At 55.9% G+C, this 13,140-nt stretch overlaps 7 protein-coding genes across 7 annotated transcripts; 4 read left to right on the plus strand and 3 right to left on the minus strand.

The window, feature by feature from the left end:
- The first annotated feature begins 56 nt into the window (after window positions 1-56).
- Window positions 57-1,786, plus strand: B0H64DRAFT_386888 (uncharacterized protein). The gene has a single exon (XM_062803176.1). It carries the CDS (start codon window positions 182-184, stop codon window positions 1,742-1,744), a length of 1,563 nt encoding a protein of 520 aa, XP_062662531.1. The 5' UTR covers window positions 57-181; the 3' UTR covers window positions 1,745-1,786.
- On the minus strand, window positions 1,787-3,280 carry B0H64DRAFT_354746 (P-loop containing nucleoside triphosphate hydrolase protein). Its single transcript, XM_062801545.1, has 3 exons — window positions 3,031-3,280; window positions 2,894-2,972; window positions 1,787-2,828 (listed from the first exon to the last, which is right to left on the minus strand). Exons 1-3 carry the CDS (start codon window positions 3,147-3,149, stop codon window positions 1,875-1,877), a joined length of 1,152 nt encoding a protein of 383 aa, XP_062662532.1. The 5' UTR covers window positions 3,150-3,280; the 3' UTR covers window positions 1,787-1,874.
- A 203-nt stretch (window positions 3,281-3,483) lies between these two features.
- B0H64DRAFT_386890 (uncharacterized protein) lies at window positions 3,484-4,239 on the minus strand. The gene has a single exon (XM_062803177.1). The coding sequence runs from the start codon at window positions 3,817-3,819 to the stop codon at window positions 3,541-3,543; it is 279 nt and encodes a 92-aa protein (XP_062662533.1). The 5' UTR covers window positions 3,820-4,239; the 3' UTR covers window positions 3,484-3,540.
- On the plus strand, window positions 4,224-6,609 carry B0H64DRAFT_386894 (ubiquitin-conjugating enzyme/RWD-like protein). Its single transcript, XM_062803178.1, has 8 exons — window positions 4,224-4,495; window positions 4,584-4,617; window positions 4,681-4,775; window positions 4,827-4,848; window positions 4,908-5,004; window positions 5,060-5,071; window positions 5,139-5,307; window positions 5,358-6,609. Exons 1-8 carry the CDS (start codon window positions 4,463-4,465, stop codon window positions 6,231-6,233), a joined length of 1,338 nt encoding a protein of 445 aa, XP_062662534.1. The 5' UTR covers window positions 4,224-4,462; the 3' UTR covers window positions 6,234-6,609.
- Window positions 6,610-6,789: 180 nt separating this feature from the next.
- B0H64DRAFT_87966 (uncharacterized protein) lies at window positions 6,790-8,034 on the minus strand. The gene has a single exon (XM_062808924.1). It carries the CDS (start codon window positions 7,938-7,940, stop codon window positions 6,903-6,905), a length of 1,038 nt encoding a protein of 345 aa, XP_062662535.1. The 5' UTR covers window positions 7,941-8,034; the 3' UTR covers window positions 6,790-6,902.
- A 668-nt stretch (window positions 8,035-8,702) lies between these two features.
- On the plus strand, window positions 8,703-9,702 carry B0H64DRAFT_88039 (uncharacterized protein). The gene has a single exon (XM_062808925.1). The coding sequence runs from the start codon at window positions 9,082-9,084 to the stop codon at window positions 9,583-9,585; it is 504 nt and encodes a 167-aa protein (XP_062662536.1). The 5' UTR covers window positions 8,703-9,081; the 3' UTR covers window positions 9,586-9,702.
- A 601-nt stretch (window positions 9,703-10,303) lies between these two features.
- B0H64DRAFT_371424 (uncharacterized protein) lies at window positions 10,304-12,078 on the plus strand (the record flags this gene model as incomplete). Its single annotated transcript, XM_062802155.1, has 4 exons — window positions 10,304-11,251; window positions 11,315-11,400; window positions 11,470-11,887; window positions 11,947-12,078. The coding sequence occupies 4 exons, from the start codon at window positions 10,304-10,306 to the stop codon at window positions 12,076-12,078; spliced, it is 1,584 nt and encodes a 527-aa protein (XP_062662537.1).
- Between the last annotated feature and the right edge of the window lie 1,062 nt (window positions 12,079-13,140).

Raw genomic sequence — 13,140 nt, forward strand, 5'->3', positions numbered from 1 at the left:
CAAGCAAGCCCCAGGCACTGTGCCGAGACAGCCCAGTGGACCGGACAACCTCTATCGGATCTTCAGAGGCATGCGACCTGCACTCTCGACTTCCTGACCGACACTTTGTGTGTCGCGACAATGGCATTCTAAAATCAACATCTCAATCGACAGTGCAGTGACAACGTGATATTGGCTCAAAATGGGGTCATCAAGCGAGGAAACTCTCAAAAACATACAAAAAACACTCGAACCTTACATCCGGCCGAGAGAGGAAGTTGCACGTATAAGACAGATTTTGGCTGTTCATCTCGGCACATGCATCAACGATGGCGGTGCAGTTGGCCCCCTGGCTCTTGTTGGTACGGATCACATTTCGTCCCCTTCGACCGCTCGGGGTCTGCAGAAAGAATACCTCGAGGCCTTGAGCGCAAATATCAAGGCTCGTGATGAGTTTGCCGCTTGTTGCCATGAGCAGCCGCGACCAAAGGAAAATACAACGAGCACCGATGAGAAAGGTGCAGACCGACTACAGGAACATCTCACCGCGATCCGCCTTCGACAAAGACGCGATAAATTGCAAGTCATCGAGGGGGGTCTTACCTCGCTGGGCCAAAAACCAGCCGCCTCGCCCAACTTCCTGGCACCCGAGGAAATCTTCAGGGATTCCAGGCCACTTCCTGATATGCCCAGGGAATTAGTGACTGCTCTCACGCTTGACAATGCAAACACCGGTCCACACATCAAGGGGCTCGTCGATCAACTGGAGAAGCACGTTCTGCAGACGAAGCTCCTGCTGCAACGTGAGGAACAACTACTGGAGAAGATCAAGTCACGATCCACCGTCAGGCCAGAGAGCGTTAGTCAAGGCGCGAAATTCGAGGCCTTGAACAAGACGAGGGAGACGCTTATCAACTGGATCGAGACCGAGCTGGGCAAGGCGGCAGGGGAGGATGGTGGTGCGGAGGGGCAGGGAGCCCAGAAGCATCGGCCACATGCAGAGTCTCTTAACATGGAGGAGCAGCTGGCTAGCATCCAGGAGAAGTATGCGCAATACCTCGAGGCGAGAAAGACTCTTCTTCAACTTGTCAGCCAACAACCGCAGCCGACCATCAAGCCCCCCGCAAAGGAAGCGAAACCACAAGCTCTAACGACACCCAAACCGCCTCCCACGGCACACCTTCTCTCCCCGTACCTCGAGCAACTGATGTCCATTTCCCGCGAGCAAAAAGGGCTTATCGCCCACAAATCGCACGTCAATGGAACCATTTCCAAGCAGGTGAAAGAAAACAGCCAGATCATCGACCACTTGGCCGAAGAGAGTCATCTCATACCGGCGCATCCAATGCCAGGAGGGGTGCGAGCCAATGCAGCATTTGCCGAGGCTACGTCGATGACCGGAGAACCTGGGCCCTCCGACCGGGTGAGGCCGTGGGTGTTCGCGGCCGACTCCGCCAAGATCTCTACTTTGGAAGCCGTGGCCGAGAAGGTTGAGGAGGGACAGGTTGCGCTCGAGGGCACGATGCGTAGGTTTGGGGAGATCGAAGAGTTGCTAGGGCAACCCCCAAACAATCAACGGAAAGACAAGGGGGCTAAGGCCGGGGAGGATGATGTCTGGTTGGCGGAAGGCCGCCCATCAGGGAGGACGGCCGGGGCGCGGAAGCATACCATCGGAAAGGCAGAGAAGCCGGCGCAGCCCAAGACGGTGTGGGACACGTTGGACGGAAATCTCGGGCTGCTTCGAGCCGAGAAAGATGCCTCTTAAATCACAGCAATGAACAGCACACCCTATTTATTCCTTTGCCTGCTCCGTAACGCCTTTGGTATGACCGTGCCTGCTTTGCACCATGTGCCATCGAGCCGAGCACCCTTTTCCCTTCTCGCTGCCGCTTCAATTACCGCCCAGCCATAATCCCCGAGATACGGAGCGCGAGATCCAATATCGAGAGGTGCTCGTCCGCGCCGTCCACCAGCCGCTTGTCGATCTCAGAAAAGACCATAACTATCTGGTTCTTTTGGATGTCGGGGATCGTCTCGTCGTAGACAACAGCCTGATGGAGCTGGCCCATGGTCTGCCCAGCGCTCCAGCCATCCGCAACCATCTCCTCGACCACCTTAGCAATAGCTTGGTACGTCTCGCCAGCAGCCCGTGGCCGCATTGCCTTGACTAGTTCCTGAATCGTATCGTCCGGGATCACACCGGCAATATCCTCCACAACCTTGGCCGTGACCATCTTCTTGTCCACATCCATCTTGTCACCGTCCTCGCCACCGCCCGCCCCGGCGCTGGCACCGACCAGCCTGGCAGCACTCTGCAAAAAGGTAATCGCCTTTCTCAGATCACCATCGCTGCACTTGATGAGCGCTTCCACAGCCGCATCCTCAACCGCCACCCCCTCCAGCCCCGCAATCTCCTCCAGCCGGCGGCGGGCATTGCCCTGGTCGAGGCTCTTGAAGCGGAACTTGCTGCAGCGGCTGGCGAGGGGGTCGATGATGCGAGTGACGTAGTTGCAGATGAGGCAGAAGCGGGTGATCTTGCTGTACGTCTCCATGGTGCGGCGCAGCGCGCTCTGCGCGTCCTGCGTCATGCTATCGGCCTCGTCCAGGATGATGATCTTGAAGGGCGGGCACGGGTAGCGCGACTTGTAGCCGGGGGGCGGGTTGGTCAGCTGCGTGCGCGCGAAGTCCTTCACCTTCTCCCGCACGATCGAGATGCCCCGCTCGTCCGACGCGTTGAGCTCCAGCACCCGCGACTTCATCAGCTCGGGGCCGTACAGCTCCTTGGCGAGCGCGAGGATGGTCGAGGTTTTGCCCGTGCCTGGGGGGCCGTAGAAGAGCATGTGTGGGAGCTGTGTGGTTGGGTACGGCGTTAGCTAACGGGCAGTCGGCTGCTGGTCAGGTGGAGTGCACCTACGTTGGAGGCTTGCAGCGTCCGTTCGAGGACGGTGATGGTGTGGTCTTGGGCTGTCACATCGCTAAGTGTCTTGGGTCGGCTAGATAGCATCAATTAGCATCCCATATGGTTGAACGCCAAGTGTAGCGGTGGCATACTATTTTTCGACCCAAGGCTGTACTTTTGTGGTTTCGCTTTTCTGCTTTTCTGTGCTGCTCGACGTCGCCCCATTTGCAGCTGCCGCCTTTCGGGCCTTGAGATCGAAGAAGTTTGACATGGCAGGTCGCGAGTAGTATTTTGAGTTAGAATCGCTAATAAGAGAGATTAAGGTGCTGAGGTAGGTATCTTGGTTGTGGTAAACGACTTTTTGCGGTCTTGCTGGTTCTCGTCGGTGCAGGCACTTTACGCGTCGGGTTTGAGAGAAGACGCGCCAGGGTTCTGGTGGTCGCGCGTCAGCCCGGCGCCATGTCAGCCCCTCTCTCTGCACAGGGGGTTCGGATGCCCCACTACCTCACTGGACCTTCAGTTGCATGTCACTTTTCAGATCAGGAACCACAACCACTTAAAAAAAAATAGTGAAATGGGGATGTGGCTTCGGGTTCCTTGATACCGCCTCACATTCTTACTTAGAGCTGCATTCGTATTATTGATTGTATTATCTCGGATTTTCAAGGAAGATACCTCGCCGAAGATCTATCGATCTCAGCACCGTAACCTCCATTGGTACTCACCACGGGCTTGGTCCAATAATCAGGTACCCGACCTTCCGGTTGCTTGTCTTCAGATGTTACAGCCTCGATGGATATGGATGGATTCCGTACCCGTAGACCCTGCACCCAAAGTGAAAAGGCCTTCGGGCCCTCCAGACCCGCTTGACACGGCCCAACTTCACCTGGACTTTGAGCCCTACCAGTTAAGTATATCCAGATGCTTATGCACAAACACATGTCCCTTCAGGGATTGCGTAAGGTGCACATAGGGATCGAGCTGAACAGATGCCAAACGCCGACCGAATCACCTGATGTGAAACTGCATGTCCGTAATATCCGAAGCTGAACGACAATCACTTCTTCAGAGGGTTGTTGTACGAGGCGTTGCCTAGTGGGGTTGGGGGTGGGAGACTAAAACATCACTTGAACGTGCTTATCCGTCAAACGGACTAGTGTGGTTTGATGGGTCATTTATCAAACTCTCGCTGGCAAATTGAGGAGTTGTTTTATGTTGTTGGTCCTGTTCATAGGCAGCATTGAATGTAAGTCGCCGCTCTCGTGCCGCCCCAGGCGCTGGTCACAGTGCCCCACACATTGCCCACCATGGGAATGGCGGTTTGCAGCCTAAAGTTGCACTGTGCTGAGGCCCTTGCTGGCCCGGCCAGGGTCCGCCTTCGTTGATCGGGCAGGCCCCGCCATGGGCGACCTCAGCGTTCAAGTTACATCAAACGCCCATCACCCTCCTCCCCGAAGTTGGTCCTCTTCCTCGCCAGACCACGACTTTTTCTGCGCCATATCTTCCCCGAAATCGACCGATTGCCTCCAGCAGTCGATGAAGTATCCTTCCTTTTCACAAGGAATACATCGGTGAACTGCAGCAATGGCAGACCAGTCCGTTTTCCGAATTACGAAGGTGGGTCGCTCTCGCTGGTCCCTTGTCTCCCCTCTGTTGGCGCGGGGTTGTATGGCTGACCATAACGGCGATGCCGTCCCCGTCACAGGAGTTGAGCGAGCTCCAGAAGAATTCGGATCTTTGTAAGCCCCAGCGCATGGCCCCGAGCCGAATATTCCAACCTCCCACCTAACGTTGCTCGCCAGCGCTCGCCGTTGCTTGTCGCGACATCGATGTTCGAAATGTTAAGGCGCTGATCATCGGACCGCACGAGACTCCCTATGAGTTTGGGTTTTTTGAGGTAATTGGGTAACAACTAGTTAATGTTGGTTCGACCTGCTAACATTAGTAGTTTGCCTTCAAATTCAACAAAGGTACACAGCCCACGCGAGGAACCTTCAGCTCTAGCTGAGGAAACTGACTGTCTATTCAGAGTATCCGAGAAAGTCACCACAGGTCACCGCGATCACGACAAATGGAGGCAGGTGCAGGTTCAATCCCAACATCTATTCCAATGGCAGAGTATGCCTGTATGCAAATCCCTCCCTATTGCCTGATGCGAAATGCAAACTGACTGGGTCATAGGTCAATTCTAGGGTAATTTCCGCCTATTGATCACGACCTACATACGGTCATTTCTCGACGGGAGGCTAACACCTAATAGGACATGGCGGGGCGAGCGGGGAGAAGAGTGGTCTGCCGCACAGGGCCTAGAGTCCATCCTGTTATCGATCCAGAGCCTAATGTCTTCGAACCCCTACGAGAACGAGCCCGGCTTTGAGGACGCCAACGAGCCCTCCGACAAGAAGAATCAGAAGGACTACGTGCAGAAGGTACTGCGACCTACAGTCGTCCGGGGCCTGCGAGGCTAACGAGTGTGCAGATCCGCCACGAGACACTCCGAGTCTCCGTCATCCAACGCCTGGAAGAATACCTCAAGATCGGTCTTGATGGTGCCGTCACGACTCCCGAGTCCAGTAAGGAGGACTATGACCTTGACATGGACACCATCGAGGACGAATCCAGCACCCCGTTTGAGCCCTTCAAGGATCTGTGCAAGCGCAGATTCCTGTGGTACTACGATTCGTACCTCGCTACCATCCAGAAAGGAATGGCGGAGGTGAAGGATGGCCAGCCGTTTGTGCGGATGCCTTTCGAAGGTTCTAACAACACCATGGAGGGGAAATTCAACTACAGCGAACTCGAGCGCCGGCTGCACGGTATCAAGAAGGCCTTGGACGCGGAGACGGAAGCTTGGGCGGTGGAGGGACTTGCGGCCAAGTCTAAGGATACTACAGTCGCGGTCAACCTTCAGAGACAGTTTGAGCAAATCGTCGAGTTCTTCAAGCGGTCCGGCACTGCCCACAACCTTGAGCTGGTTGATGGCAACCCCTTCGTCTGGGTCTTGACATACTTTGGAAAGCCCATGACGAATCTTGACGGAGGGTTGTTCAGGGCGAGGTTATTCTTCAGCCCCCGGTTCCCGGAGGAGCAACCACGAATCAAGTTCGAAACGCGCCTGTTCCACCACAGAATTGCTGCGGACGGCACACCTTGCTACGTGGTGCCGTCCACTCGGCGGGAGGATGTCAAGACGCATATCGAGGCAATAATCGAGGCCTTGGAGGAGGACCATCCTCCGTACGACCCCAGGACGCTGGTGCACCCCGAGGCATTTAAGCTGTATTGGGGTTCGCCCGAGGACCGGCGGGTGTACAACCGGCGCCTGCGGCGGTCAGTCCAGCAGTCCATGGAGTAAGTCTGTCGGACCCGGGCAACCACGACGGTGTCGGCTAACAAATAGCAGGGACTTCTAAGTGGACGCCATATCCAGCTCGCGTGCAATTTTCTCTTTCATTTCGACTCTTCAGACATGGCATCAGCTTGTTGGGTCTACGGAATCCCAAACCAAGCCGTTCGGCGTTCGGACATGGCTAGGGGGGACAGGCAGGGTCCGCCGGGGTGGAGTTACGAGTCTGGGTTTTGGTCTGCTTTTACGGGGGTGTGACGATACTCAACGGCCTGGTTTCCTGCTGGAAGAACGCGCTCGGGGCTTTTTTCTTTACATAAACTTCGTTCAATGAAGCGGCGGCGTGTAGATACGTGTATGTATGGATTTAACCCTACTAAGCAGTTTGCGTGGAGTGCCTCGTCCTTGACTTCGGGCCCGATGACACACTGACGACAGAGACTCTTCCTCATCCCACGTGTGTTCCTAATCCTGCGTGTGATCTTGCTACAGATAAAAACAAAGATGAATCCTGATATATAAACCCCCACACACCCTCAAAACGCCCTGCTATGCTATTCATCCATCCATGCTTGATCCCTCGCTCGTTACACACCACATATCATCCCATCTCATCCCATATATAACCGCTCAAAAACGGCCCAAGACACCACCACCACCACCTCCAGAACTGAAAATTCACCGCTTCCCACCCCGCCCCTTCTTCTCCAACTTATCCCTCATCGGACTATACGGCGCCGCAACCCCGACCAGCCGCCGTGACGGCTCCCCACCACCACCACCACCACCACCACCACCACTGCCGCTACTGGTACCCTGGTTGTTGCCGGCCCCGGCCCCGACCCCGGCCCCGGCCTTGAACTCGTAGGCCCCGCCCTGGCCCAGCACCTTCGGCGCGCCGGGCGTCGGCGCCGCCACCTGCTCGGCGTGCAGCTTGTCGAGCGACTCGCCCACCACGCCGTACTGCGCCCAGTTGACGGGCGGGCAGCGCACGACGGTCTGGGGTTTGGGCAGTTTCTGCCAGGCTGGTGCTGCTGCTGCTGCTGCTGCTGCTTCGGTGCCGTTCGTGGGGGCTGTGCGGTTGTTGTTGTTGTTGTTGTTGTTGTCGGTCTTGGTTTCGGATTCGGGCGTCACTTCCTGCCGGGTGCTGCTTCCGGCGCCGGATTCCGAGTCGGAATCCGAGTCGGAATCGTCCTCCTCTGCAAGAACCCCGCCTGATGACCCTCGCGTCCCTGACAGGAGGGGGTCTCCTTCCATCCGTACGCTGCCGCTTGCGAGGTCGGCGGTGAACGCCTCTGGGTTAGCGAGGGCGGCATCCCGAGCGCGGCCTAATGACTGGATGTCGGCAGCCGCACGGGCCCGCTGGATTTGCAGGATCGAGATGGCGCTTTTGAGGGCGAGCACGTCTGGGTTTGACTCGAAGTCGATGGGCTGCGCTGGCGGGGGGGCGACGCCAACCTGGTCAACCTGGTTTGCGTGTGTGAACATCGGTCGGCCGGATGCAAAGTCTGGTATCGCTGTCGGGGCGGGGTGGGTGGAATGGGCGGCCGGAAACTCTGCGGATTCATGGGTCGGAGTGATGGGACTCACGGAGGGGCGAGATGGCGATGCCGGTCGCGATGAGGCTGACGGGCGACGACGCAGAGGCGTTTGTGTGGCGGCCTCTGCCGTCGCAGGGGAGGGACTGACGTCCGTGGTGATGGTGAGGCCCGGCATGGTCAGAGATGTTTGATGTTGAGGTTGAGAAAGGTGGGCGCGGCAGAGTCACAGGTAGGTCTGGTCAAAGCAACAATGAGCGACAAGGATCCTGGGTTCAGGGTGCCACTCAGTGACGATTAACCCCGCCACCCGGTCGCTTGGGTCCCCTTGTTGGCTGAGCTCTGAGCGAATCAACTGTCGGCACTGCTGCTTGCCTTCCGCCCTGGCCCCGCACCCTCGACGAAAATGGGATGGAAGCTGCAACCTCTCGCTTCTAGAAAAGATCGGAACGCCCACACAATGAAGTGGTGAGACGGAACTTGAACGATAAAAGCCAAATGTGTTTATTATCAAGTACCACTTGATCGCGTCGAAAAGAAGGAATATTCAACAACTCCATTATTAGAGAACTTTACTCGGGTGAACTGTCACGGGGCGTGTCAAGCAAGCAACTTAAGGTAGCTTAAAGTTCAAGCAGCTGCGCTCTCTCTCTCTGAGCGGTTCGAGTTGTGCTGCAGTGGCGTCGTCGAATGTCTCGGAGACCTGCAGCGACAATGCAATGTAAGCATCGAGTCCGCTTGGCCATGCCATGTGCTCGTTCCATCCAATAATCACGCTAGTTTTGGGATACCAGCCCAGCTTCTTGACTTCTAGAAGCAGACTTCCGTTCCCGAGCTTCCAGTGCAATCCCTGCTATATGCATCAATTCCTGCAGCTGAAAAGCGGTATCTGGTTTTTGAGGTTCACCGTACAATAGGTCTCGTCGATGTGCCCGTTTCTTCAATTTGTTTCACAAATCTACCTTTCCTGCAATCAGGTTGTTAATCCCGTTTTCAACGTGAGCGTCATCTGTTTTTAAACCAAGTGTGTCACCCAGCTGCCCAAGTTAAGTATTCACTGACATGTGACAGGTTTGACGCTGTTCGTCCAAGGCGACCGGCCGTCTAGTTGGGCTTCTTTCTCGCCGGGCTATTCGCCAGAGATCCGACTCCATATCCGCCATTCTCGATATGGCCGTCTTGTAAGCTCACGAGTGCGCGGCAAGACATACCTCCAGGACAGGTCATCCTATGCTGTGCTATCAAAGATTTAAGCCCATGTCGGAACTCTTAGCAACGAGGGTATTACTCGGCAAGCACCTCAAAGCCATTGTTCGGTCATGGCCTCGACCGACGCCCCGAGTTTGAGCCCAGATTTGGAGCTCGCGTCGACAGACGGCCACGGAGCCACGGCGCAGACAGCCGAGCAAAAAGCAGAGCCACGCACCGTGAGCAGGAAAGAGCCGTGGCTCTCAAGCAAAGCCCAAAAACTCGCAGCCTGGCTCGCAACGAGCGAACCCTCAGCCCGAGCCCTCAGGCAATACCGCAAGGAATCCTTCAAAAAAGCAGGCATCTCTCCCAAAGACACGGAGCCGCCCAATGCAAAACTGCACGCCCCAATCGGTGAAATTCCCGCCGACGCCATCCGGCCCTCGACCGGACCAACCCCGGAAGCGCTGGCGCGGAAGAAAGCAGCAGACCGGAGGAAGAATGGTCACAGTAAACGCCCAGATGGCGCGCTAAAAGAACAGGTCTCATTTTCGGGGTCGTGGTCGGCATACAGCGGGCAGGGGGCTACGCCGGATTTGCTGAACACATTCCCTTACATAGGGCCGAGCGGCTGAAACGGGGCTGGGAATTCAACCAATCCTATCTCAAGTGGTTGCTTGAGTCGCTCGGGAGTGCGAGTATTTCCTGCATGTTGAAAGTCCCTTGAGACTTGTTTTTAAAACAATAAGCAAGATGGGATGGTGTACATTGGAAGCGGCCGAGAGAACGGCGGTGGAGAGCAGCTCTGCTTGAAGACCTAGCTGTTGTCATTGGGCCGACCCGACACTTGCGGGGAGGGGTAAACGACCATGCAGCAGCAAACGCACGAAAAGAGCGAAGGAGCGGTGTTATTGACGTGTTGTAGCGATGAGAAGGAGGACAGAGAGTTCGACATAAAAATGCCTAAAAGACATATAGCTCCATGGGATCCTGGCGTCGACAAAGCAAAGGGGGGCCATGTGGCCCGTTTTGACGGACGATCTGCCGCTGTTGCTCCGGCTTGTCGACCAATGGGTGGCCCACGTTGCCATCTCAAGCCGCCGAACCATGACGTCTTTGATAGTGGTTGAGGCCCGGTGTCAATTCGAGGCGAAGTTTTTGTGATCCGGAATTCATAAGAAAAGGAAGACGATGGACGGGGACTAAGATTAATATTCAAGACTTCTCAAAACAGTGATAATCCCCGGCTCAGGCACATCAACTTACTGTTTCTTTCTCCTAGGTCGTCCGCGTACTAGTATAGATGCACAACATCTCGCACCTGACGTCATCCCATCTGAGACATCCGAAGCCATGAAAAAGTTCTGGAACCGGCAGGAGACGGACGAGGACCGGCCCGGACGGAACTCGGCCCCGGACCGGGCCCCCGAAGACACCCGGCCGGACGACCGGGTAGACGAGCACACACGGCTCCTGCCGAACCGCGTCCACAGCACACCGTATCTCTCGCCCGACGACCCGGCCGTTTCGCCGTACAATCTCTGGACCGTGCGCTTTGTTCGCTGGGTCACCGTCGCGCTGACCTGCATCACCTTTGTCTGGTGGGTGTTGATGGTCGTCTCCGTCTTCATCACGCCCCCCGGCCTGCATGTCCGGGGATCTCCCTTCTTCGCCTTCGACTATGCCTCGCTCGCGCTCCTCACCCTGATCATCTTGCTGCTGTTTTTCTCCGTCCCTAGCAAGCTAGGGAGGATACTGAGCATTGTCAACGCGGTCGTGCTGCTTGTCGACGCCGTCATAATCCTGGTGGTTCCGGGGTTGCGGCACGCCGAGATTTGGGTCGGCGTCGCGAGCGTCATCTGGGCAGCGCTGATGGCGGCCTGGTTCGTGGCCGCCGACCGAACAGTGCAATGGGGCAAGGCGGAGGAGGAACAGCGCTTGACCGGCCGCCCTGAAAGCAGGCGCACGGTGCTGGAGTGGGCAGAGGTCACGCTATCGACCGTTGTGCTGGTCGCCATGACATGTATCGTGGCACTTATGACGCTTACTTTGACGTTGCGAGCCATCGACTTCAGTCTCCCACCTCCCGGCGAGCGGTACTGGGTGGATGGTGACCGATATCAAATCCACCTGTTCTGCTATGGCAACGAAACCGACGCGGCTGGGAACAGGACGACCACGGTACTCTTTGAGGGGGGCGAGGACCCGGTGGAGCTTGGTTTATGGCAGTTTGCCGAAAATGCCGTCAAGAACGGATCGATCAATAGGTTCTGCTTCGCCGACCGTCCGGGTATGGCGTGGGTAAGTTGATGATGGCGTCTTTTCCCAAGCAGCACAGTCCAGTCTGCTGACACACAGGGCCAGAGTGATACCGCACCATCCCCGTTCTCCGCCAGTATCGCTTCGGACGGCCTGAGCGAAACACTCACCCGAGCGGGAGAAGAAGGGCCGTAAGTAACAAACGATTCAGGGAAAGACCGGTGGAAAAACATAGAAGCTGACAAGCCGGTTGGCCACAGTTGGATACTCGCCAGCGCTGGTATCGGGTCCTTGTACTCGCGGGTCTTCAGTTCCCGCCACGGCGACCAGGTGCGAGGCATTCTCATGATTGATCCTCTCCACGAAGACCTCCTCGCGCGCACCGGTAGCCCTGGGCGTGGTTTCCTCCTCTGGATCCGAGGCGTCATTTCGCCTTGTGGGATTGACCGTATCCTGGGTGCCATTTTCAGGGGTAGACGGGCCGTGGACCGCGTTTGGGGGCGTTCCTCGTATCAGTCAGGAACCACCGTCTTCGCCAAACTCCAAGAAAGCCTCGTGGCAGAGTCGCTCACGAAGCGAGATGTGGTCTCCAGCCGTGCCATCCAGGATAAAGATACACCGCTCGTGGTGATCAGTTCAGGTCACCAAATCCGTAAAGACAGGGACTGGGAGAACAAGGTTGGTGATCAGCATCGCCGTTTGAACCCTGACATTGGTCTTGACTGATACGGAAATAGCAACGCGATCTGAGCCATCTCACCACAAACCTGGAGAACTGGGACATTGTGGACGATGCACCTCACCGTGTTTGGGATACGTTGGGCGGGAGAGAGATCATTGAGAGGAGGCTGAGAAAGCTGGTCAACTAGGTAGGTACCTATGGAACGTTCGGCCTCCGGTACTGGAGGGAGTTTGATGCACGTGTGTGGAATGAGCGCGAAGGGCTTCGGGCAGTCGGTTTACAAGTTGGATTCCGCTGAAGCTACATAGTAGGTAAGAGTTATCCGGGACGAGGTGGATTGTAAGTATTGTGTCCGTATGTCTGGCTTTGTTGGGCCCCGTCGAGGTTCGGGGGATGTGGTGGTATGTTTGTGACAGAGCGAGGGAACGAGATTCAGTTGCAGGTTTTGAGAATAAAAAGTTGAAGCTGGAACCGGGTTAACCAAGGGTTTGATGTTGCTCATCATTGCACTTGCCGGATGATTGACAGAGAACCCAGTTCTGGCTACATAAAATTTATGGCATGCGCGACCTTCGACATCTGCCCTCAACAATACTTGTAGCTAAAAGTTGGTTTCCACTCTCATCACCCCATCAGAGATCTGATAACAAAACGAGGATGGAAACCGAGAAACGAGCTACCGAGGATAGAGAGGTACTCATGCTATATTTCCTTCTTGTTTCGCTGTGTCGGCCTTTTTTTGTCCTTTGCTTGGCTCCCAACCTGGCAATCTCCCCATTCTGTCGTTGACAGGGGAACCTCAAACTCACGGACAGAAGGAGGGGACAGAGCTTCTCCAGCCCGTGGTGTGTTTCCAGGGCCTAATAATAAATAAAGCACCTGCCCGGGCTGTGCCTCGCTTTCACCTGTTCTCTCGTTGCATGGGTCGATCCATGTTCATTGGATGTTCTCGAGGGTCTGGAAAGTCTACAAAATAAGGATAAAACGCAAATAGAAAAATAGCCAAACTTTGTGCCTTTGGTCTGTTATTATAGGTCGAGTCAAATACTGAACCTTTCTTTTGCCCAACGGTTTTTAGGCACACATCCTCACTCCTTCCTTCTTGGGCCCAATGCCCACTAAAGACCACCCACCAAAGCCTGGAAATTAGCACTCCGCCGTGGCGGGGGCTTGTCGATCGCTGCTATCCGACCCAGGCTGGAAGTGGATCGCACAACCTTGACCTCCTGAACATCTCCGTCTCTTGTCA

This window comes from Chaetomium fimeti, assembly GCF_033439085.1.
Source record: "Chaetomium fimeti strain CBS 168.71 chromosome Unknown B0H64scaffold_2, whole genome shotgun sequence".
Classification (NCBI taxonomy): Eukaryota; Fungi; Ascomycota; class Sordariomycetes; order Sordariales; family Chaetomiaceae; genus Chaetomium; species Chaetomium fimeti.

Coding starts and splice junctions, on each gene's coding strand:
- B0H64DRAFT_87966 (XM_062808924.1), bottom strand. CDS start 7,940: ATGCCGGGCCTCACCATCACCACGGACGTCAGTCCCTCCCCTGCGACG.
- B0H64DRAFT_88039 (XM_062808925.1), top strand. CDS start 9,082: ATGGCCTCGACCGACGCCCCGAGTTTGAGCCCAGATTTGGAGCTCGCG.
- B0H64DRAFT_386888 (XM_062803176.1), top strand. CDS start 182: ATGGGGTCATCAAGCGAGGAAACTCTCAAAAACATACAAAAAACACTC.
- B0H64DRAFT_354746 (XM_062801545.1), bottom strand. CDS start 3,149: ATGTCAAACTTCTTCGATCTCAAGGCCCGAAAGGCGGCAGCTGCAAAT. Junction 2,973..3,030: donor CAGCCTTGGGTCGAAAAATA/GTATGCCACCGC, acceptor GATGCTATCTAG/CCGACCCAAGACACTTAGCG. Junction 2,829..2,893: donor GGACGCTGCAAGCCTCCAAC/GTAGGTGCACTC, acceptor CCAACCACACAG/CTCCCACACATGCTCTTCTA.
- B0H64DRAFT_386894 (XM_062803178.1), top strand. CDS start 4,463: ATGGCAGACCAGTCCGTTTTCCGAATTACGAAG. Junction 4,618..4,680: donor CCAGAAGAATTCGGATCTTT/GTAAGCCCCAGC, acceptor GTTGCTCGCCAG/CGCTCGCCGTTGCTTGTCGC. Junction 4,849..4,907: donor TGCCTTCAAATTCAACAAAG/GTACACAGCCCA, acceptor CTGTCTATTCAG/AGTATCCGAGAAAGTCACCA.
- B0H64DRAFT_386890 (XM_062803177.1), bottom strand. CDS start 3,819: ATGTGTTTGTGCATAAGCATCTGGATATACTTAACTGGTAGGGCTCAA.